General features: G+C 42.9%; 2 protein-coding genes across 2 annotated transcripts; both read left to right on the forward strand.

Moving 5' to 3' along the window:
* The first annotated feature begins 5,791 nt into the window (after positions 1 to 5,791).
* On the forward strand, positions 5,792 to 6,511 carry LOC148297768 (uncharacterized). The gene has a single exon (XM_088246406.1). The coding sequence runs from the start codon at positions 5,792 to 5,794 to the stop codon at positions 6,509 to 6,511; it is 720 nt and encodes a 239-aa protein (XP_088102532.1).
* A 16,076-nt stretch (positions 6,512 to 22,587) lies between these two features.
* On the forward strand, positions 22,588 to 24,694 carry LOC110753102 (geraniol 8-hydroxylase-like). The gene is made up of 2 exons (XM_021953913.2): positions 22,588 to 23,725; positions 23,953 to 24,694. The coding sequence occupies exons 1-2, from the start codon at positions 22,835 to 22,837 to the stop codon at positions 24,562 to 24,564; spliced, it is 1,503 nt and encodes a 500-aa protein (XP_021809605.2). The 5' UTR covers positions 22,588 to 22,834; the 3' UTR covers positions 24,565 to 24,694.
* Positions 24,695 to 25,098: the final 404 nt, after the last annotated feature.

Here is a 25,098-nt window from a genome sequence, read left to right on the forward strand (position 1 = left end):
CCCGAGGAAACGCCGAAGGCACACTTGCTCGGGTTGAGGTGCATGTTGTACTTTTTCAAGACGCCGAACATGACCGAGAGGTTATGGAGATGAGAATCGGCCGTTCTGCTTTTGACCAGCATGTCGTCCACATAGACTTCCATCGAGGTGCCAATGAGGTCGGAAAAAATTTTGTTGACCAATCGCTGGTATGTTGCCTCAGCGTTCTTCAGGCCGAACGGCATGACTTTGTAGCAGTAAAGTCCCTTGTCGGTGATGAATGCCGTGTGTTCGCGATCGGTAGGGCTCATGAATATCTGGTTGTAGCCTGAGTATGCATCCATGAAGCTGAGAAGTTCATGGCCTGCCGTGGCATCTACCATCTGATCGATCCGTGGCAGAGGAAAGCTGTCTTTTGGGTAAGCCTTGTTTAAATCGGTATAGTCTTGACACATTCTCCAGGCGCCATTTGATTTTTTGACTAAAACCGAATTTGCCAGCCAAATTGGGTAGGTTACTTCCTGGATGAAGCCAATGGTCCTCAGTTTGTCTACTTCGAGTCTCATTGCTTCATACCGTTCGGCATCGTAGGCCCGCCGTTTCTGCCTGATGGGTTTGAAAGTGGGACAGATGCTGAGCCTGTGGCTGATGACGCTCGGGGCGATGCCGGGCATATCGTCGTATGACCAGGCGAAGACTTCTGCATTGGTGCGCAGGAAGGTGATAAAATCGGCCCTCAGTGCCGGACTCAAGGTGGTACCGATTCGAACTTGTCTGTCCGGTTGTGCTTCGGAGAGGGTGACTGATTCTAAATCTTCGGCGGGTTGCGCTTGTGGGGTTACGGCCTCATCTCGGGGGTCATCTGGTTTGTCCGTTCCCCTGCCGTTCGGTACGCCCAAGCTGGTGGCGACCGAGTATGTTTCGCGAAGCGCAGCCCTTGCCGATTCCTTGGTTGCCGAAACGTAACACGTCCGTGCACTCAATTGGTCCCCTCGCACTTGGCCGACGCCAGCGTGTGTGGGGAACTTGAGGAGGAGCATGTGTGGTGACAGCATGGCCTTCATTTTTGTGAGCGCCGTCCTGCCGATGATAGCGTTGTATGCCGTTGGGCAGTCGACCACCAGAAAGTGAGTGTAGAGGACCGTTCGTCTGGGGATGGTATCGACGGCGAATGGGAGTTGGACACTGCCGATCGGTTCAACCACGTCGCCAGAGAAGCTCAAGAGAGGGGTGATATCCTTGTTCAGATGCCGAGGGTCCACGCCGAGGGCGTTGAAAGCGTCGGCGAATAGCACATTGACTGAACTGCCGGTGTCTATGAGGATTCGGCCTACGTCGAAATCTGAGATATTGGCTCGTATGATCATAGGATCGGAGTGGGGGAAGATGATGCCTCGCTCTTCTTCCTCAGAAAAGGTGATAGGTTCCCAACCGTTTCGTTGAATTTTGTCATAGCGTCCTCCCGCTACGCTGAGGATCTGTGGATGCTAAACGGCACGAACGTAGTTTTTGACGGATCGGTTGCTGGCTTCGGCAATGGGCGCTCCTCCACTGATCATATTGATCTGCCGATTCAATGATTTATCCGTTGCTGGCTTGGTGTTTAAATACTGATCCAGCTTTCCGTCATTGATGAGGCGTTCAACAATTTTGCGAAGCGCGATGCATGATTCCGTATCGTGGCCGTTGTACTGGTGGTACCGACAGAAGACACCAGTGTCTTTTTCGCTCTGGCGAGGGAGTTTCCGATTGTTCGGCTTCGGTATCATATCCCCTTCGGTCAGGAGAACATGCTCATAGGTAGTGTTGAGCAAAGTGAACATTTCGTCTGGCCGATTCCCCTTGTGGTTGCCCTTCTTGTTGTTGTCCTGCCGATCCCGGAAGTTGTCCTTCCGCTTATGTCCTTCCTTTTCATAGAAACAGTGTGTGCTTATCCTTTGAAAATGGCGCCTTCTTTGGTGCAGAAGGATATCTTCCGAATAAACAAAACGGGGCTTGGTCTCCTGGCAACAGAGTTTTTTCAGAAACGTTCTTCTTTCATACCTGCTCCTGTTCAATCTTGATTTCAGCCGATTTTGTTGACTTTTCTTAGTTAGGGATCACGTGGGATTGTTTTTAAAAGATCAGCTAGGTTTAGTTTGCGTTTTGAGCCCCATTCTAGTTCATCCAAGGCCCAAGTTGCTTTCTGATTTCCACTGTTCCCAGGCCTCTTAACGTTTTGGGCCAGGTGTTCTTGGCCTGTCCACTCGTTTAATGGGCTGGGTCGTGCTGATGGGCTTGAGGTCGTCTGATACGAGCGGCCTAGGAGATGGTGTGGGCTTTTGTTTTTGGCGTGGCAAATTTGGGCCCAAACAATGCCCCCATTAAATCTGAACCGTTTATCAAACGGTTTTCAGATTTAATGTTTTCGGCCATTTAATTTGTGCGCGCCAGTTTAAAACGTCCCCTGTGTGCCACGTCCACCTACCTAGACTTCGTGGGAAATTGGTCAGTTGCTAGCTGGTCACTAGCTCATTAGCTTTCAGGTGGCGTCTTGTCTTCCCTTTCCCACGATTTTGAGTCCCTTAAAAGAAATTTGAAATTTCCAGTTCCTGTTCATCTCAAAACCTAGCTTTCTCAGAGTTCAATTTTCTCGGTTTTTGTCAGAATCCTTTCCCTTTGCTCTGTTCAATCCTTAAACCCTTTTCCGTTCCTAGCCTGTAAGCCCAGAAAATGTCTTCTCCAAGGACTCGTGCCCACAGTGCTTCCTCCTCGGTTCCTCCAGACTACATCACCGGGAGTGGAATCGACGCTCACGCCATGGAAGTTCGAAGCAGACTTCATCCTTTTGTTCAGAAAAAATTGGACGAAAACGTCCTTCATTTGTTCGACAGTACTCTGACTGTGGGACCTCGCTGGTTTGGTTCTGTCCCAGCTGAGATGGCAGAGTTAATCAAGAAGGATGCCGAAGCACCTCTGTGTTACCAAGGGAACTCTGCTTTATCCTCTTATTCTTGGGTCAACAAGAATTTGAGCCGTTCGTTTCCGTCCACTGAAGTGAGGAATAGTCTTGTGAAGTGGGCGGACTGGATTGACAAACTTCTTCCCAAGTTTGGAGCTCACTGGAAGCGGGCAGGAATTTATGATGCAATCCTTCTGTCTAAACAGTCCATTAATCGGGATGAGAACCTGCTTGCTGCCGCTCTGTGTTTCTGGAATTCTGCCAGCAATACATTTGATTTCCGTGTGGGTCCGATGGCGCCAACCCTGCTGGACATGGCTCAAATCTTTGGGTTCAGGCCTCATGGGAGACCTGCTGATGCTGTTGGTGACTATCATCGAAGGAAGAACCAGGAGAAACTAGCAAAACCCTTCACCATCTCCCCTGCTACTATCAACCAGAACTGTTCCTTCTCTAATTATTTGAGAAAATTCAGTGTGGAGAAGGACAAGGATCAGCAGCATATGCTATTCCTTCTGTACTGGCTGAACAGATTTGTATTCCCCAATCGTTCCTCTGTTGTTCTGCTTGAGTACAGGCATTTGGCAGAAGCCTTGCATAACCACACTGATGTTGGTCTTGGGCCGTCGGTTCTGGCCCATCTTTTCAAGAATTTGCATACTGCCACAATGGAGAGTCCTCTGAATTTATCTGCTCCTGGTTCATTTTGGATGATCCAGGTCTGGCTGCAGGTATATTTTCCAGAGTTTCGATTTCCTGATCTAGTTCTACCTGAAAACCAGGTTCTGGCTCTTCCTCTGATCTCAGCAGAAGTGCCCAAGCGCTCTATTGAAGAGTACCTGATGTGGTTCAGGCATTGTAGCAAGAAATCAGCAGCTCAGTGGCAAGTGGTGATTAGAAGGACGTATCCTTGGTTCCGACCTGGATATCGACTTTTTGAAAAGGAGCCGGGAGATGAAATTGCAAGGACAGAATTCAGGGAGATATTCCTGAGTGTGACCCTGTTAAGAGATCTGCCTCATGGAGGCGGAAGACCTCCAAGTTATCATCTAGGAGCGGAAGTATATCATCTTAACTTCTGTGCAAGACAGCTTGGCTGTCCCCAGGTTATTCCTTTCAAGTACTATAGGAGCTGCAATCGAGCCAGTTCCTGGAGGGACTTGGATAATTTGGAGGTGCACAAGGATGCACGGTGCGCAGTGAACAAGATAAAAAATAGTCTAGATGGTCTCTATCCATCCTGGGAGCCGAATTCATCCAGTTCCGCCGACTTTGATGCTTGGTGGAAGGCCAGGTTTCGAGGGATGCCTGCTTCGGATGCTGCAGTCAAGGTGCTTTTTGAGGGCTGGGCCTGTGGAAATGTGTTTGGAGAGGCAGCAGCCAGAAGTTTCACAGTTCAGACCATTCAGGACCTTAACAATCAAACCATAGAAGGTAGATTCATCATTCTGTCTGTATTTTCTTGTTCCGTTATCTATATTTGTCTGACAAATCTATTCTGCCTGTATCAGATCCTTCCATGAAGAAAATCATTGGGGGACAAACGTGTCAGGCTGGAGCAATGTTTGGTAAGCTTTGATTTACCCTGTTCCTTCCATTTTATTTTGCATGATTTAGCTCTGACCTCATATTTCTCTTGTGCAGTTAGTTCTGTCATTGCTGCTGGTGATTTGGAGCCCCCTTCTGGTGATGACGAGGATGAAAACCTGACAGAACCGCCACCTGCTGAGGCTGCCTCCACTGTTGGAAAGAAAAGAAAGGAAAGTACTCCTGCACGGGGCAATGTGGCCCAACCTGAGACCTCTGGTATGGTTCTTGTATTCTGATTTTATTTCCTTCGGCCTGTTCTGTCCTGTTTGCTCTTCTGACTCTTGCTTGTTCTGTGCAGCTGAAAGTCTCCCTCCTCCTCCTCTCACTAGGTCTAAAAGACTTAGGAAGAGGCGTGAGATTGATTCTGATGAGATAGAGGAGTTTGCTACCAATCCGGATGAAGCCTCTGGAACTGATGATGAGCTGCGAGAAGCTTTTGAGGCTGTTGATCAGGAGAAGCAGCAAGAAACAACAGCGGAAGCCCCTTCAAAAAAGAAAGGAAAAGATTTCGACGAAGAGGTGAGACTAAATTCTGGCCACTCAAAAATATGCTCTTTCTGTTTGTCTTTTTCCAATTCCTAATTTTGTTTGTCTGTTTAGGAGGAGATCCCGGCTGAGGTGATAGCAGAGAGCATTGCCTTGGCGCAGAAACAGCGTGCTATGCCTAGGACAGAACTGACTAGCTCGGAACTGGCCGCTTTTGACGACACAGAGGCTGAACAATCCACTGCAGCTCCAGCCTCTGAGGAGCAGCCAGAGGGTTCTGTTTCCGAACCAGTGGAACAGGCAGCAGCTTCTGTGGGAGTTTCAACCAATCCGCCTGTATTTGGGCCCGTAGAACAGGCTGATCCTCCTGTCGCAGCTCACGCAGAACAGGCAATGCTGGGGTCTGAGGAGCAGATAGAGGCTTTGGCAGTATTGGAACCTGTGGAACCGGCAGGACTTCTGGTTGCAGGCCTGGCAGAACCATCTGCCTCGGGGCCTGTGGAGCAGGTGGAGCTTCCTGTTGCAACCCCAGAATCTGAAGCAGACTTAACTGCTACTGTTTCTGAAGCCATGGTAAGTCTTTGTCCTTTTATTTCTGTCCATCCTTCGCGCTTTATCCTGTTCTTGTTTTCTTTTACATCTTATTCTTTTCAGGTGGAAGTGCCCGGAATTGCAGGAGCCGTGGCAGTGGTTATTAGCCCTTTAAAGCCGGTTCTCGCAGCTGTAAGTATTCATCATGTCATAAATTTTTCTTTTATTTCTGCCTTTTTCTAATCCACAATTTTGATTTTGCATATGCCTGTCCAATCCCGTGCTGTTTCAACCATCACCGCCTCCTTTGCAGACCCAGAATTGGCTGAATTCGAGGCTATGGACTTGGACGCCCAACTGGATAGGCTGGAGAAACTCAGTTCTACCCCTAACAAGACCAAATTCAAAGCAGTGGATGAGGCCATGGAGAGGGTGAAGGTCTGGCAATCTACTGAGCTGGAACTGGAGGAAAATAGGGAAGCTGTAGAGCAACTGATAAAAGATCTGGACCTGCTGCACAGGCAGAACATGGCTCCTAAGCCAATTCTTGAGATAAGTCTGAACCTGGCCAGAGATGTGCTTAACCTTCACGATCGCTACGAGGATCTCAAACCTACCTTCGAGACTTCTGAACTCTGCAAGGCAACTCATGACGCCAACTTGGCTGATTATGCAAAGCAGAAGGCAGAACTGGATCAGATGGTCACGGGGTACAAAGAGGCCAAGGCTACTGCAGATAGGCTGGAGAAGCAGATTGAGGAGCTTCAAAAGCAGCTGGCAGAACGCAGGGAGGTACAGCGCAAACTGGGTGCTGGACTGAGCTCCAAGACTAAGGCCACCTTCCTTGTGCAGACCATGGTTTCAGCCTCCAGGCCAGCTTTGGAAGTTGCAGAGGCTTCAATCCACCAGGGAGTACTGCTTCAGAAGGAGCTTTCGATTAAGAAGACGAGTCTGCAGGAAACCCTTAGAAAACTAGGATTTTAAAATTCAGATTTTGGAATTGTAATGAACTGGTTGAGTCACCAAAGTGACTATTTGAAAATGAAAGTTTATTTATTTTTTGGAATTTTGATTTCTCTTGATAAACTGAAATAAAAGATTATACTAATACAGAATTAAATCTTAAAACAAAATCAAACAACAGTTTCAAGTTGTTGTCTTTCTATCCCAGGATCTGTCTGCACAGCCTGTGAATCCCACATAGTTGGATAGAATTTCTTTAACCATTTGCCATTGATTGGCGCAACATGAACTTCTCCTTCTCGATCCTGTAGTTTGTATGCTCCTAATCCCAAGACTTGGTTAATTATAAAAGGGCCTTCCCAAGTTGGTAACCACTTTCCATAACCAGCTATATGTGTCCCGAAGGGCAGAACTGCTTTCCAGACTATCTCTCCTTCTTCAAAACTCTTATTTTTAACTCTCTTGTTGTACGCTCTTGACACAGCCTGTTTTCCTGCTAAGAGTTTGTTGAGGGTATCAATCCTACTTGCATCCAACCCTTCCAGTTCTAACAACATGGTCTGGTTGTAGTCTTCTCCCACTAGTTCGTGTTGATGAGCAATTCTGAGGGATTGAACTGCAATTTCCATAGGCAGAATTGCATCGTGTCCATAAGTTAAGGCATACGGAGTCATGCCAGTTGCTTCCCTTTTTGAAGTTCTGTACGCCCACAATGTTTCTGACAGTTTCTCATGCCATTGCTTTGGATTTTGTTAAGCTCATAATTTCATACATATACATGCCCAATTTACTTACTTCTTTTGCTTAGTTCCTATAATTCTAAGTTATTTCCCTCCCTTTGTGTGTTTTGTAGAGAGCATATTTCATGCAATTCAAGCATGTTAAGGCCTAATTTGGATGAATGGAAGAAGAGCTTAAAGACAAACTCATTTTTCCTACAGCCTCTTGCCAGTCCAGTTTCGTGGGTCACATTGCAAGATCTGTTTCAGCAACCTACGCAGCTCGGATGATGCCGCATTCTTCATGAATGTTGTTCCAATGGGTGTGTACTATAACATATCCAAAATTCAGCCCCATTGGATAAATCTGGAGTCCGTCACCTAGCAAACACAGATCCATGCTCAGGATGGATTTTTGTCAGCGAGCAAACTGAGTTAGAATTTCATTTCGGACTTATCTTCTTCATCCGAGCTTGGATTGGGCCAATACTTGTGTGGTTGGATCAGACACATTCTGAACTTCACAATGGACATCTTCAAGTCGTCATTTGCTTAAGAGAAGCCCAAGTTGTAAGCCCTTGAAGTTGCTGGTCATGCTGACCTCAGGATGAGCTGGTTGGAAGCTTGGTCATGGTGAGCTAGGCATGAGCTATTGTTTCTGGTTGGAAGATTGGTCATGGTGACATGAAGATGAGCTAGGGCTGCTGGTGGGATTTATTGGTGAAGTGCATCAACCAATTCAGATTTTATAATGCAAGTGTTGTATGCATTAGTGAAGTGCATCAACCAATTTAGATTTTATAATGCAAGTGTTGAATGCATTAGCCATATTGAATTCAGATTTATCACTCCCCTCTCCCTATAAATTCCACATCCATTCCACATTCAAGACACAACAAATCCTGGGATTCACAACCCCACAATTCACTCCAGCCATCCTCAAACACTCTCAAAATCCCAAACACTCCAACAATCACCAAAACAACTCCAGCAAACCTCTCTTCCATTTCCCTACGAATTTCATCTTCCTTAGCCATCACCACTCACTCAAACTCATCCCAAATCACCTCCATATCCTTCATACATCTTTCTAGAAGTGGGGAAGCTCTTGGAGAAGCATTAGAAGTGGAGAAGCACTTGGAGAAGCCTTGGACACCACAAGAACTTCAGAAAAAGGGTTTTTCTACTCTTATTGCATTCATTATGTTTTCTCATTTCTGTTCAAGTCTCTTTTCCATTATGAGTAGCTAAATCCATAACTAGGGCTTCGATGTAACCTAACATGAATATTCTGGGTTTATAAGTTTGGAGTTTCAAGTTTGATTCATGATTCATGTTCTTATTCATTATGCTTATAAGTTAACATGCTTGTTTGAATGATTGATCACCATTAGAACTTGTTTGTTAACTATCTTGGTTTGAATTAAGAGTATACACCATGCTTTAATTCGAATTGAACTATGAATAGGAAGAGTATGTATGGACATTCGACAACAGGGATTAGATACATACTTGGTTGTTAAAAATGTTCTTCTATGCTTAATGGGTTCCTAATGCTTAATTTTAGGTTAGACAACAAATGATCAAATTAGGGAATTAGGAACACAAGGTTAGGACCAAACACCATGGCCTAATCATACTTTAGCTAGAATCAATCTTTGAATCTGAATTAGACTTGTTACTTGAATCTTTATAACCCAGAATTGAATTGTTATGGTGATTCGAATGCCCTAGTCTCAAAATCTGTTTTCCTACTCTTAAAACCACTCTTTGTTACATTTGTTTACTTGTTTTTGTTTGCAATTTCATTTTGCTTCTTTTGTTCAACAATCACAACCACTCTTGTTTTAAATTTTGTTTTAGACATAACCTCCTACTTTCTTGAATTTGGTAATCTAAGTACATAACTAGTTTTAACTTCTCAGTCTTCGTGGGTACGACCTCGTACTTGTCTTGCTATACTATTAATTGCCCCGTACAATTGCGAGTTAACATAATATTAACAACAGATTTTTCTCAAGTATTTTTCTAATAATATTGATTATCACTTTGTTACTTGATTCTGCCTGTCCATTGGCTTGAGCATAATAAGGAGTGGATTGGAGCAGCTTAAATTTGAATGCTTCTGCCATGTTTAACATGTCTCCAGATATGAAAGAAGATCCCCTGTCGGTAGTGATTGATTCTGGAATACCAAATCTCTGTATGATCTGTTCCTCTATGAAAGTGATGATTTCTTGAGACGTGGTAGACTTAACAGGCTTAGCTTCTACCCATTTGGTAAAATAATCTGTTGCTACAATGATGAAACAATGCTGTTGGCTGCTGGCTGGATAAATCTTGCCAATGAGGTCCATTGCCCATCCTCTGAATGGCCATGGCTTGACTACTGGATTCATGGGAACCGAGGGAACCTGCTGGATTGGTCCATGTCTTTGACAAGCTTCACATCCCTTGGAATAATTAATGCAATCTTTCATCATGGTTGGCCAGAAATAACCATACCTTCTGATTAGCCAACACATTTTCCTTCCACCTTGATGTGCTCCACATATCCCTTCGTGGGTTTCTCCCATGACCTTCATGTATTCTTTCTTTCCCAAGCATCTTAGCAATATCTCATCCTTGCTTTTTCGGACCAGATCTTCATTCCACATAATATAGTTTGAAGCCATGATTCTGACTTTCTTTTCAGAAGGCAGAATTGGATACTGCAAGTAGTTTATGATGGGAGTTCTCCAATCATCTTCAGTGATTATGGCAGAATTGACATCTACCTCCATTCCTCTGGTCAGAACAGATGGCAGACTTTTCTTTCCTACCCTGATAATCCTTTGCACACAATCTTCCGGGAGTTGTATTCCTGTAGCTATTTGAGCCAGTTCATTGGCTGCAAAGTTCTCTTCTCTTGGGATGTGTTCCCAAGTGGCTTCCCTGAATTCTATCAACAGATTCCTAGCTGCTACTAAATAGACAGCTAAGGCAGGGTTCAAACATTTGTATTCTCCAGCAATCTGTTTTAAAACAAGCATAGAATCTCCCAGGATCTCTACAGACTGGACTCCGAGTTCTACCAATATTTCGAGGCCAATGATTAGAGCTTCGTATTCGGCCCTATTGTTGGTGCATTGGAAATCCAGCTGAAAAGAATAACAATGTCTGATTCCCAAAGGTTCCTCTAGAACAATTCCTGCTCCGGAGGTTAAGTCAGTTTTTGATCCGTCAAAATACAACTTCCATGGTGTGAGATGAATCGAATAAATGGGATTATTAAGGCAAACATGAGCTCTTGTCAATAGATCTACATTTGCTATATCCAAAGAGTCCATATTTTCAATTTCTTCTCCTGGATGATCGGCTAGGAAGTCTGCTACAGCTTGTCCCTTGACAGCTTTCTGAGGGACATATCTGAAAGCAAATTCTGTCAGAGCCAGAGTCCATTTCCCAATTCTGCCTCTTAGCATTGGCCTTGTTAGCATATATTTGATTAGGTCTGTCTTGGCAATGATATAAATGGTAAATGGCAGCATGTAGTGTCTGAGTTTTATAGCAGTGAAATATAAAGCCAGACAAAGCCTTTCGATCACAGAATAATTTCTTTCTACTTCTGTCAGAGTTCTGCTCAGATAGTATACCGCTTGCTCCTTCCCTTCGTTGTTGTCTTGGGCTAACAGACTTCCAATAGATGTTCCTGACGCAGACACATAGAGTTTGAGCGGTCTGCCCTTCTTTGGTGGGGACAGAACTGGTGGATTTGACAGATAGTGTTTAATTTCTTCAAAAGCCTGTTGGTGCTGTTCCTCCCATTTGAAAATCTGTTCCTGTTTTAGCCTTAACAAGGAAGAAAAGGGCTGAATCTTTCCCGCGGAATTGGATATGAATCTTCTTAGGAAGTTAATTTTTCCCATAAGACTTTGCAGCTCCTTCTTGTTTCGAGGTGGTTGAGCTTCTATGATGGACTTTGCTTTATTTTTATCGACTTCTATGCCTTTTTGATGGACCAAAAAACCCAAGAAGTTTCCTGCCTGCACTCCAAAAATACATTTTTTAGGATTCATTTTCAATTTATGCTGTCTCATTCTCTGGAATGCCTTTCTCAGATCCGACACATGACTTTCAGCTTCCTTGGATTTAATTATCACATCATCTATATATACTTCTAGAGAATGTCCTATCATATCATGGAAAACAGAATTCATTGCTCTTTGATAAGTGGCTCCTGCATTTCGTAAGCCAAAAGGCATTACAGTGTATTCAAAAGCACCTATGTGCCCTGGACACATGAAAGCTGTTTTGTGGATATCTTCTTCTGCTACCATGATCTGGTTATACCCTGCGTTGCCGTCCATGAAAGATAGCATCTGGTTCTGGGCAGCTCCATCCACTAGCATATCTGCCATAGGCATAGGATATTCATCCTTGGGGGATGCTTCATTCAGATTTCTGTAATCCACACAGATCCTAACTGCCCCTGTTTTCCTTTTCAGAACTGGCACAATATTGGCTAACCAATCAGTGTAAATGGGCGGCCTGATGAATCCTGCCTTGAGCAACCTTTCTATCTCTTCTTTGACTTTTAGTTCTGTCTCCATGGACATTCTCCTTCTGGCCTGTTTAACTGGAAGGTAGCCTTCTTTGATAGGCAGCTTGTGCTCTACCAGTTTCCTGTCTAATCCTGGCATCTCGTGATAATGCCAAGCAAAACAGTCTTTAAAATCATGCAAAAGTGCGATGATTTCGTTTTTGAGCGGTTCTTCCAATAGTGCACTAATGAAAGTGGGTCTTGGATCCTCTTCTGTCCCTAGATTAATCTCCTGTAATGGATCTTCCACTTCTGGTAAGGAATCATCTAGTGCTGATGGTGCAAAGTCCAATATTTCCTCCTGTAAACTCTCTTCCTGTTCTTCGATGCTCTCATGCGTGAATTTTGCCATATTAATGGCTGGATTCTGCACAATGAGTTTCTTTTCTTCCCAGTATATCAACAATCTTTTCGTAATGGATCGGATTGTTGCAGCTCGATCCTTTTCCTGTTGATTGGGACTAAACATCGGAGTTCTGGAGGTTCAGAACAAAAGGCCTATTCCAGTCTTCTAGAGAACTGGCCAGACCGTCTTCAATGAGCCTTTGGGCCGTGACACCATGAGGGCGGCCGTTCTGGTTGACTCCAAAGAAAGTGAAAGGACCAAGGTCATCGTGATAGTATCTTGCCTCAAAACACATGGCAGAAGGCAGAAATGGCCGTGGATCGGCCTCTACTATCTCCATGTAACCTTCTTCATGCCAAAGAGCTAGCTGCTGATGCAGAGTAGAAGGAACGCAGAGGCTTTGGTGAATCCAGTCTCTTCCGAGCAATGCATTGTAGGTAGTAGAAGTAGTGTCCACCACAAAGAATGCAATTTTCAGCTTTTTGGTTCCAACAATGACATCCACGTCCAAAATTCCATGAGTCTTAGTGATGCCCCCGGCAAAGTTGGTGACGATCAGACGTGTTGGAATTAGATCCTTTTCTATTCTGCCCATTTTACTCAACAGTCTGTATGGTAAAAGGTTAATGGCTGCGCCTCCATCTACCATTACCTTGGAAATAGGAATGCCTCCAAAGTTTGCAATTATGAATAGAGGCCTGAGGTGATTGGCCATTTCCCCGGTCAGTTTGGAGAAACAAAGCTGTTCTGCAACAGGTTTCATGGTGGTTCCGCCTGTTCCGGCAGCAGGCACTTGCTGTTCTGGCGCTCCTTCTACTTCCGTCAGTCTGCACTCGAAGCCTTCTTGCGAGAGTACGTCTCCCTCTAGAGTGCTTCCTTGTCCTTCTGCTGCCCTGAATCTCTCTGATAGGATAAATACCATGTTAATGCCAAGATCACCTTGCAACAAGTTCTCCAATTCTGCCCCAAAAGCTTCGGTTTCTTCATCTAATCCCCCATCGTATTCCATCTCCTCTGTCCAGTCTCCTTGTTCTCCTGTTTCGAGGAAACCAGCTTGATCATCTGCAGATGGCTCATAGTCCAACTGTTCCTCCTCGTTTTCTTCAGTCCAGCCTTGTTATTCTTCTTCTGGAATAGGTTCTGGCCCTTCTTGTACTTGTTGAAGTTTGGGTTGATCGGCTGGGGATGAGGTTGAACAGATGAAGGATTCTGTCTTTATTAGCTTTTGGGACTTATGTTTTGTCTGTTCTGACTGAGGAATTGCTTCTGGATTTTCTCTTCCCTTGGCAGAATTTGGCTCTGTCAACACCTGCACATCTTTCATGTTTCTAAGGAAGGTGGAATATTGCCTCTGAACTCTTCTTTTCTGAGTTCTGGTTAATTCCAAGGTTGGTATGCCGCTTTTTCCAACGGAATACCATCTTCCCTCTATGATAGTTGCTAAGGGCTTGTCATTTCCCGGCATCCTAATTGGTATCTCCGCCTTAGGCTGCTCTGGCATTCTTCTGTTGTTCTGATCTGGCCTAAGATAATCCCTTCGTCTGACTCTGTTTCCGGGAGGAATCGGAGCTAGGCCTTGCTGGTGCGATGTTCCAATCCGGTCAAACACGCTGTGTGTGGCCTGGTTCTGCCTCTCCAGAGTCACTTCTAACTCACTTTCGCACTTGCATTTACTGCATAATACTATTCCAGCCGAGATGGTCGCCTTTGGCCTTTGGAAGTCCTCCTTTGCAGTTCTTCTACTCCTGCTGGAACTGGCATTTTTTCTTCGTTCTGGCCAATTCAGGTTGACCATGTTAACTTGGGGCTGGGGAAAAGGATCTGTCGTAACTGAGGGAGGTTTTTCTGCCAGCTTCAATCTCCCTGCAGTTATTCCTTCTTGTATGACATCTCTGAAAACGACACAACTGTTGGTGGAGTGATTCCAAGAGTTGTGCCATCTGCAATACTGCCTGCCCTTAAGCTCTTCTGGTTTAGGCAGCTTATGGGGCGTCTCTATTGCCTTTTGCGCCAGCATCTCATCAAACAAAGCATCAACCTTAGTTAGATCGAAAGAGTAGACCTTGTTCTGTGTTGGTTTGTTTGGAACAAATCCTCCTGTGAATGGTGGCGGCCTCTGGTCCTTTGGTGGCTTTGTAAGAGCTTTGCAGCTAATAGGATGTTTTAACTTAGCCATTTCTGCCACTGCAACCTCTCTTTCCTCCGAGCCTTCCGTGTCCTCTTCTGACTCTACCTCAATCAAATGGATTGAAGAAGAAGGGGACTTGTAGTATGTACCTTTGGAAGAGTTCCTCTTCTGTTGTTCCTCCCTTAGCAGTTCTTCATATTTGGATGCTTTGTCTGCCAGTTCTGCCAGATCTCCGAATAGCATCCCATCGAATCTTTTCCTCAAAGAAATCTTAAGGGAGGGTTTGAGCCATCTGAATGAAGTGCCTTTCTTCCATAGGGATTCGGCATTTCATCTTGAGCTTTCTAAATCTGGCTATGAAGTCCTGAGCAGGTTCGTCTTCGCTTTGCTTGAGAGCAGCAAGATCGCTGATGGTGACTTCTGGCTGGATCCTGAAATAATAGTCATGAAAAATGTTTTCCATTTGCTCCCAGGTCTGCACAGAATTGGCTGGCAGACTGGTATACCAGGTGAAAGCCTGTCCAGAGAGAGAATTCCCAAAAAGCCTTAGCTTTAACAGAGGATTATTCTCTATAGCTATGCACTGGACAGAAAATCTGCCTATGTGCTCAATCGACGAAGCATGAGGATCTTCTCCGTTAAATAAGGTGAAGTTTGGTACTTTGAAACCTGCAGGTAAAGGTATCTGGTCTATGTAAGCCGGGTACGGCTTTCTGTAGGTAGGCCTTTCTCCTCTCCTGGCCTCCAGCTCCATCATTTCTCTGATCATTCTCTGTAGTGCCCCCATGTCATTCAAAGCATTGACAGGACGTGGATTTCATCCCTGTTCTGGCTGATCATGATCAAACCTGTGCTCTATTCTGTATGGTCGGGGTAGAGCTTCCTCCCTGTGTTCTTCCTCTTCTTCAATCTCCAGATGGTTTCTCCAATTTGCCCCTGGTCTGTTCCTGTCATTGTTGGCAAAAGGGTTAATTCCCCCTCTGCCTCTCCTGCCCCTTGCTAGTGGAGGAAATGGATTGGGGTCCATTCTTCTTGGTCTGTAGGGTGGCACAGCTGGCGCCTCAGGCAGAAGTGGCAGTGGTTGATCTCGCGGGGCCACAGGTTGCGGCGCAGGAGGTTCTGGCTGATTCTGGGGAACCTGAACTGGTGCAGGTCCTTCCGGCCTGACTGGGGCCTCATGTTCTTGGGCGAGAAGGGCTCCACCCCTCTGTCCAGGTTGGATTTCTTCGGGTCCCGGTACTCCAGCTATCTGTGCAATAAGAGGATTCTCTTGATATGGCCATGCCAGTCCTGGTGGAGGACCGTAGGGAAGGTCCAACTGCTGAACTATGGCGTCAGGATTTGGAATTCTGGCCATAGCGGCCTCGCGGTCTTTTCTGAACTGCCTGTTAACTTGCCACTGCATCATGGCTGTTATATTGTTCAAAGACTCCTGACTCCTTTGTGTTGTAGCCTCTTGTCGGAACACGGCTTCCTGTATTTGGTTCAGCCTCCTGGAACCAGTTCTGGAACGTCTGCTTCCTGTACTGCCATGAGCTGATTGTCTAGCGTCGCTTTCTTCTGAGTCTGGCCCTTCTTGGAAAGCTGCTTGGTCTCGTTCCATTGTGCGATATGGGTTCTGGCTAGAACTTCCAATATACATATACTTTCAAAATACTGCAGGGTGTATATACTGAGAAGTCCCACTGGGCGTGCCAAATTGTTCACCCCTTTTTGTGTACCTGTAATGGTAGGGTAAAGTTCCCCATTAATTTAAAGACCATGGTTGGTCTATAAATTAACTTTCTTTGTGTGTCGAGCGTGCCACTGTTAGCAATTTTTCAATTCCAACAGATTTGAGAGTAAAAATAACTTGCGCCCCAAGCTATTGATTTTGAACAAGCGATTGTGAATTTGGGTGAGGAATATCTCCCAAGTAAGTTCTTTTCTATCCCTTAGACTGGTAAGGACTTTTACAATTTTTCTCAGTACGAAAACCGGTAGTTCTGGCCAGAATGAAAGAAGACAGATTGAACCAATTTCAGGCAGAACTCCCTTTTACAAGACTCAAAAAGGGAAAACTGACTATACAAGGACAAGAAGAGGGCTGTGCTTCCATTTCTGTCTGGATAGTTGCCTCTGTTCTGGGCTGGACTGGGTACGCCTGTGCTGGACTGGACTTTTAACAACTTCAACTGCTAGGTTTCAGCTGCAAATCGATACCAAAGCTTGAGTTTGGCAGAGCTTTAATCTATTTCGAACCCTGGAAGGCTTTTGGATGGGCAGAACTGGGACTTCTCCAGTCTGAAAGGGGCAGAAGTGGCTGGACTCGAGCTGGAAATGGGCTGTAATACCTGTGCTGCTTAGTCAGGGCTCTTCATAAATTTGTTGAGGTTTTCATATTTGAGAAAACTCAAAACTCTGCTTGCCTTGGCTCTGCTGAACCAAATTTGTAACGAGAGAGAGACTTCGTTATTGTTGATCTGTGGACTGGAATTCAAATCAGAAACAGTGGTTCAGCTGTCTTTGCTGGGAGAAAAACAGGATGATTCTGCAAGCTTGTTGAAAAAAGCTTTTGAAATTAAGATGCTTCAGACTATGGGTCTGTTGGACTTAGCTTGGAGTTCTCGTGATCAAGTGATCATTTTGAGTATTTGTCTTTTGACTGGGTTTTGGTTGAGTTGGTTGGTTGTTTTTTTCTCTGTTCACCCCCTCTTATATATATATATATGAAATGTTCTTTTGAAAGTGGGCGGCAAGTAATCAAAAGATCTTTTTTTAATTTTTAATTTAAAACAAACAGGGGTTCTATCCATTTTCTGGCATGCGAGCACTTATCAATTAGTTTCTTGAAGTGATCATTTCCCTGCGTTTTGATGGGATGCCATACTGTTCTTCCATCCCAACTGCTTTTGCAAGAGTCTGAAGCTTGCGATGGCAAGTTCCCAGTTTTTGAACAACTCCCTGTTCCCGCTTTATCTCCTTTTCATAGAAACAGTGTGTGCTTATCCTTTGAAAATGGCGCCTTCTTTGGTGCAGAAGGATATCTTCCGAATAAACAAAACGGGGCTTGGTCTCCTGGCAACAGAGTTTTTTCAGAAACGTTCTTCTTTCATACCTGCTCCTGTTCAATCTTGATTTCAGCCGATTTTGTTGACTTTTCTTAGTCAGGGATCACGTGGGATTGTTTTTAAAAGATCAACTAGGTTTAGTTTGCGTTTTGAGCCCCATTCTAGTTCATCCAAGGCCCAAGTTGCTTTCTGATTTCCACTGTTCCCAGGCCTCTTAACGTTTTGGGCCAGGTGTTCTTGGCCTGTCCACTCGTTTAATGGGCTGGGTCGTGCTGATGGGCTTGAGGTCGTCTGATACGAGCGGCCTAGGAGATGGTGTGGGCTTTTGTTTTTGGCGTGGCAAATTTGGGCCCAAACAGTAAGGGCGCTGGTCTGAATGGTGTTTTGCTCAAGTATCCTTTGGTTTTTTGGATGGCTTGTGTTGGGATTTGTCTTTGGCCATGTGCTAGAGGCTCCCAGCAGTCCACTCACATGGGTAGCTTTGGTTTTGTCGTTGTTTTTGTTTCCAGCTAAGTGCTGGAGAGATGGCAGATATTTTCCTTGGTTACTTTGGCCTCCCTAAGGTGATGGATTAGCCCATTAAGGGGATGGGCTAATTTCCTAAAGTGATGGGCTATTTTATTAAGGTGAAGGGCTAATTTTTCTAGAGTATTGGGCTTCCTTTTCTCTCTCTTTTATGCTTACCCACATATTTGGGCTCAAGAAATGGGCTTGAGTTTTGGGCTCCCAAGAAACCCAAAACTTCCATTTCTCGGCTCATCAATGGGCCTTATGAAAGCTTGTTACCATCCATACCACAACCCACTCAGCAAGCCCCGAGCATTTGCGTGGCTTGGGCCCACTTAAGCTTGTAGCGTGGCTATGTGTGAAATAATGATTTCCTGCTTGGCATGGCATGTTGCTTGGCGTGCTTGAATTTTGTCATCTTTGAAAGGAGACATAATGCTTGACAAAATAATTAGCATGAGCTTGTAGAGCCAATGCCTTTTATAGGCTCATTTTAATTCTTAGCGTGATAAATTGCATATTTATTTGGCATGGCACGTGATCGTGGCTCGTGCAAGCGTGCATGAAGAATTTCGCATGCCCCTCATCGGGTTTCTTCTTAATAAGGTGTCGTACTGGGCCGGGAATTTATTTGGGCCCAACCCTTGATTTTTTGGGCCTCAATACACGTCATCATAGTTAATAGACTTTTGGATGGAGTTGATAGTAGAGGGTAAAGTGGGTTACCAAATCACCGTCAAGCGAGGTAAGTGGGCGACTTTAGGTTTGGAGGGGCAATGTGAGATTTGACTGTAGTTTCAGGGGCATTAATATAAATAAACCTTTAATTTATTTTTAATCTGATCCATTTCTATTAGTCTTATGTTAAAGAGTTCAAAAATGTAGTGTGAGGAACAATTAGAAACAAACAAACGAAGGCCAAATAAACAATGTTGTTCTTGAATTGGTAAACAAATCTACCACCAAATGCACAATCCTTCGTTATAATAGGCCCACTATTATTAAACAATGCTAAACTCTAGATAACATCTTTCAATAAAGTTTTCTAGTGCTTGTAGATGTTGGCTTTGTTGAAGAATGATACACAGCTCACTAAATTTAGGTGGTAAGATTACAAATGGTCTCGTTAAACTAAAGTACTTTATTCTGTAATTTAACAAAAGTACTTACTAGTTTTATATTATTATAATTATGTTCTAATTTACGGGAAGGAGATTGAACTCAGGTGTGAAGGACGGATATACTGCCCTAGCTAATTGGCCAAACTCATGTCTGCAAGTAATTAGCTTATAAGCATTTGATTATGAGATTTTACAAATGTGGAGAAAACGAAAATAGAAGTGAAGTGTGGTTTAAAACCTAAACCCAATTCTGTTTCAGTTAGGCCCTTGGGCAACTGGGTCCAAATACCATCAGGAGGCCTCTTATTCTTGATCCACAAAAGAGGAAGGAACAAAGTAGAATCAAATGGGGTATAAGAGAAAATGGAAATAATAAAGTTCAAATTAAAAAAAAAGGAAAAAAAGTTTAAGAGAGGGAGAATCTCTTCATTCCTTGAGTTCTTTGTCAGGCAATGGAGGGAGAGGGTCAAACCTAGAAAGATTATTTTATCATTTCACCCATATTTTCAATTGAGCTGTGAGAAGATTAAGAACAACGGTGACCTATATGATATTCTATTGTTGACTGAGTAGCTTCATGGCTCTGAGCTCTGAACCATGAAGTGGTCATTTTCATTTAGACTTAACCATTAAAGCTGAGCCAATGGGTTCCCACCACAGTGGTGGTGGATTCCCCTTACCCCCACGGCACCCAGGATCGAACTCCAGTGGGGTTTCTTTCCTCCAATGTAACTAAAAAAAACCATTAAAGCTGATTCTAAAGCATCAAATCTTGGTTGTTTCAATGGTTCTATCTATCTATCTAGTAGTACTAGTAGTTACCCTTTCTTTTTCATAACAAAAGTTGATCAAATAAGAATGAATGTGTCGACACTGAAAATCTGCAATTCATGATCGAAGTACTAGGAGATGTCAATGAAATTAACTTGGCTTAAAGGAGGACAATGCATCAAGTTCATTTTAGGCCATCCCCAATGGGAGCCTTAAATTGGGCTCTACCTCTTTGGTGCTCATAAATATAGAGCCCAAGTGCAAAAAGGCATCCCCAATGGAAAAAATTTTGGGCTCCATACTTCTCCTTTGGACCTTCTTTATTTTTAACTTGACATGTGTTTCTCCTTACACTTAAAATAATGTCATTAATATAAGTGGACTTGTGTAAGGTTGCTAGCATTCCCCCCTAATCCTAAATGGGAGCATTTTTGCTCACCACCCTTAACTAGAGGTGCACCCTCACCACCACCTCCAAAGGGTGACACGTGTCCTATTATTAACCTTAGTTAACTTTTATGTGGAAATCTGAAAAAACAAATAAATAAGGGCCCACAGCCTTCTCTCCCCTTCCTTTCTCCTTTTCCCCTTCCTTTTTTTTTTATTTTCTTTCTTTCAGCCTCTCTCGACCCATTCTCTCTTCCTTCCTCCTTTTCCCCTTCCTTTTTTTTTCTTTTCTTTCTTTCAGCCTCTCCCGACCCATTCTCTCTTCCACATTCTGTATCTCTCCCTCTCTTACACTCTTTGCAAAAATATAAATGATTATTTACTCTCTTTCACCTTTTCTGTTTTTGTTTTTTTTTCTCTTTTGGAATTGCAACTGTTGTTGCATAAGTATCAGATTTGCAGACACAGTAAAGGCTGATATATTATCATTTTCTATTTTCATGTATTTATTTCATTCAAGGTTTTTTTTTTTTAATCAAACAATTCAATCAGCACAAAACGGAAATATAATTAGAAGAGAGGAGAAAATATGATCTCTGCTATTTTGCCTCCATCAAAATTGTTGAGTCAGTGGTCCCAAACACCTTGAATTTGACACGAACAAAAGGAAAGGCCAACAACCGAGTAGGACAAACTGGATTAATCAATTGCAAAACTTGATTAATTAACTCTAATTAACAAGACTGAATTGACTAACTGCCCATGATCCTAGATGCCACCTACTGTTTACAGATTTAGGTTCTACACTCTTTGTTATCTCAGCGGCTGCATGCATATATTTTTCATTTTTAATTAACAAAGAAAAAGCAAAACAAAGATACTCACATACAGAATGAGGGAGAGATACAGAATGAGGAAGAGAGAATGGGTCGGGAGAGGCTGAAAGAAAGAAAAAAAAAAAAAAAGGAAGGGGAAAGGAGGAAGGAAGAGAGAATGGGTCGGGAGAGGCTGAAAGAAAGAAAATAAAAATAAAAAGGAAGGGGAAAAGGAGGGAGGAAGGGGAGAGAAGGCTGTGGGCCCTTATTTATTTGTTTTTTCAGATTTCCACATAAAAGTTAACTAATGTTAATAATAGGACATGTGTCACCCTTTGGAGGTGGTGGTGAGGGCACCCTGAGCAAAAATGCTCCCAATCCTAAATATGTGGACTTGTGTAGAGCTTAGAGCCCTAGCGGGCCCCACATTTTGAAAAACTGAACCTGCATGAAAAACCAGCGGGCCCTACATATTGAGAGCATTAAAAATTACTTTTTCTGTTGCGCAACGATCCTTTTTTCCCCCTTATGTTTGCTGTTTCATTCTTCTTCATTTTTTACCTCTTTGCTTTCATTTTTTTTTTCATGGACTTACTTCAATTGTTCTATGTTTCTAGATTTAAATATGCTTCCTTTTTTAAGAACAAATTTGAAACATTAGGACTTTATATTTTATTGTGTTTACTTTCAATTTTTTTTTTCAATCTTTTTCAAATTTTGATTGTTTTTGGTAGAAATGCTTGAGAAAAAAAAAACTAATATAACATAAACATACATCAAAACAAAATAAGTTAACAACAACAAAAATTAACGCGTAAAATAAATTACATCATAAAAAAAATATTTATAGAGCCTCTCATTATGAGAAAGATACCTTTAGAGCTCGTAATATTTCATCAGAGCTCTAAATGAGGCTCTATCCACCATATTTAGAGCCTCAACCATTGAGGATGGCCTTAGAGAGCCCCCATTGTGAGAAAGATACCTTTAGAGCTCGTAATATTTCATCAAAGCTCTAAATGGGCTCTATCCACCATATTTAGAGCTCAACCAAGATGGACTTAGATAACCTGATAAGATCATGAGATTTGTAAATTAAATTACCATCTTTTTCAATCCACAACGTGAAGAAAAAGTTGATGGCATAGAGACAAACAACGCGGTCCAAATAATAAAAGAGATATTTAGTCATAAATTCATTCTTAGCACTAAAACTATTAATAAACTCTACACTATTTAATTTCTGTAAACAAACCCAAAAAATGATAGCTTGCTTTATTGAATTTAATTTTGATTATTAAATTACTTTGATACCCTATTGAGTGTTTTGGACTTTGTTATGAGGTTTTGAAGTTGAATTTGTTTTAAGAAATCAATGGCAGTTTTGTAATTTAAAAGCAGTTAAAAACCTTTTTGTTATGTTATAAATGGACTTCGGGTATGTTTCTAAAGTCCATTTTATATAAGGTTTTTTTTATATAATTTGGGCTCTTATATTAGATATAATAGTGAATCTCCCATAATAAAATGCATCACACTCAAACAGAGACAGCGGGACTTTCAGGAAAAACGACGAAAACGAAGTCAGGTGCGGATGGGGCTCTGTATTTTGTGTATTTTTTAGTTTTTGTGTCGACTTGAGAGCTGGTTCCCCTCATGACAGTAGCAGAAAAATTCTCCACAGCTTCGTATTTTAGAAGCACATGGGCTTCCCAAGAGATAGAAGAGAAGTTCACTTAAATATTTTTTCTTAAGAAAAGAGGTATATATTATTACTGTCTATTTGGCCACACCTAAGTTTTTCTCTTTCGTGTTTATCTCATAGCATGTATGTAGGATATATATCTGTAATGAAAAAATATGCTCATGTCCTCTAAACAATTGGGCCAAAAATTAACGGCTGGAAGAAGAGAGAGAGATGGATTTCTTGAGTTGTGTACTATTATGTCTTATGGTTGCCTGGATCATAATCCAAGCCCTCCAATATTCATTTGCAAGAAGAATTCCCACAAACCTTCCACCTGGACCAAAGCCATTTCCTTTGATTGGAAATCTCCTAGAGCTTGGAAACAAACCCCACATCTCTCTAACCAAGCTTTCAAAACGCTATGGCCCCATTATGACTTTACAACTCGGCCAAATAACCACAGTTGTAGTTTCTTCATCCACCGTCGCCAAACAAGTCCTCCGAACCTATGACCAATTCTTTTGCAACCGAACAAACGCAGATGCACTCCAAGCCTGCAGCCATGCCAAGCACGGCATGCCCTTCATACCTGTTTCAGCTAAATGGAGAAACCTTCGCAGAATATGCAACTCCCAATTGTTCGCCACCAAAGTTCTCGACGCCAACCAAGCCAACCGTCACCTAAAAGTGCAAGAGCTCATAACTGATGTCAGAGAAAGCGTGGTGAAAGGTAAGGCAGTTGAAGTTGGAAGGGCTGCTTTCATAACTACCCTCAATTTGCTGTCACGTACTGTCTTCTCTGTGGATCTAGCGGACCCGAAAAGTGAGACGGCTAGAGAGTTCAAGGAGTTGGTGTGGAGTATCATGGAAGAGGTCGGGAAACCAAACTTGGCCGACTATTTTCCTGTGCTTAAGAAGATTGATCCCATGGGGATACGGCGCCGTTTGACGAAGCACTTCCGGAAGATGTTTGAACTCTTTGACAGCTTGATCTTCCAAAGGTTGGAAACAAGAAAATCACATGATTATGTCACAGCCAATGATATGTTGGATAATCTTATAAACATGAGTGAAGAGAAAATCGAGGATATGGACATTCCTGAAACTCATCATTTGTTTCTGGTTAGTTATGGACATAGCTTTCCTACACATACTAATTGCTTAGAGTGTATCTTTTTGTGATTATTAAGGTTGTTTTTGTTTATACCATCTAAACTGACTTAAAGACCGAATTTACTACGTAGACGGTTGAGATGGTATACTTAGTTTTATTAGTTCATTATTATACATATATGCTAGCTCCGATTAATTTTCTGACTAAGTAATCAACCATTTGGTGAATAATATAGGATTTATTTGTTGCGGCCACAGAAACAACTTCAGCCACATTGGAATGGGCAATGGCTGAGCTACTATGCAAACCGGAAAAACTGTCAAAAGCTCAAGAGGAGCTAGAACAAGTCATTGGGAAAGGGAAACCAGTTGAGGAAACAGACATTGCTCGACTTCCTTACTTACAAGCAATAATCAAAGAGACCTTTCGGCTGCACCCAGCTCTTCCATTTCTTCTCCCCCGCAAAGCCGAAGCCGACCTAGAAATCTGCGGGTATTTTGTACCCAAGGGTGCACAAGTGTTGGTCAATGCATGGGCCATAGGCAGAGACCCTGGCATTTGGGACAACCCGGCCTCATTTATACCGGAGAGGTTCTTGGGATTGGATATGGATGTCACCGGCAGAAGCTTTGAGCTTATCCCGTTTGGTGGTGGGAGGAGAATATGTCCTGGCTTGCCCTTGGCAATGAGAATGTTGAACTTGATGTTGGGTTCACTTCTTAACTCGTTCGATAATTGGAAGCTTGAAGATGGAGTTGTACCGGAAAACATGAACATGGAAGAGAAGTTTGGCATCACTTTGCAGATGGCTCAGCCTCTGAGAGCTGTTGTCATGGCCGTGCCATAAAATATCCTCCTAGCTGTTTGTTTTTACCTAAAGTTAATATGTTGTGAAATTGAATAAAAAACTATGCATGTATCTCATTGACCAAGAGTTTGAAACTCAAATATATAATAATTTGTAGTTGTAAGAGTTACCTGACGCATGTCAATACATGACATTTCTATTCCCTTTGTTGGAAAAATATCTCAAATTTAAGTCCTAATAAAAATAAATTTGCATACACCAACAAAGCTAGAATTATTGAACTATGATTTGGGGCAACGGCAACGAAAATACAATTCAAAATCAATTGACAATAAATGAAAATGTCTCAAACACGATGACAAAACTATCTACCGACACGAGACTCTCACAAGTTCTACAACGGGGGTAGAGACCAAAGGTCGGGCACTACTCCAAATAGGTTGTGTCCATTTTTCTTGCCATGGAATAAAAATTGCATGTATAATTGACTTTCAGTCGTTGTCCATTTTTTCTTCTGCTCATCTGGAATAGATTTTGTTTACACAAAAGATTTTGTTTACCTCAACGTTGTTT

The sequence above is a fragment of the Prunus avium genome, chromosome 1 (assembly GCF_965620075.1).
Source record: "Prunus avium chromosome 1, drPruAviu1.hap1.1, whole genome shotgun sequence".
Classification (NCBI taxonomy): domain Eukaryota; kingdom Viridiplantae; phylum Streptophyta; class Magnoliopsida; order Rosales; family Rosaceae; genus Prunus; species Prunus avium.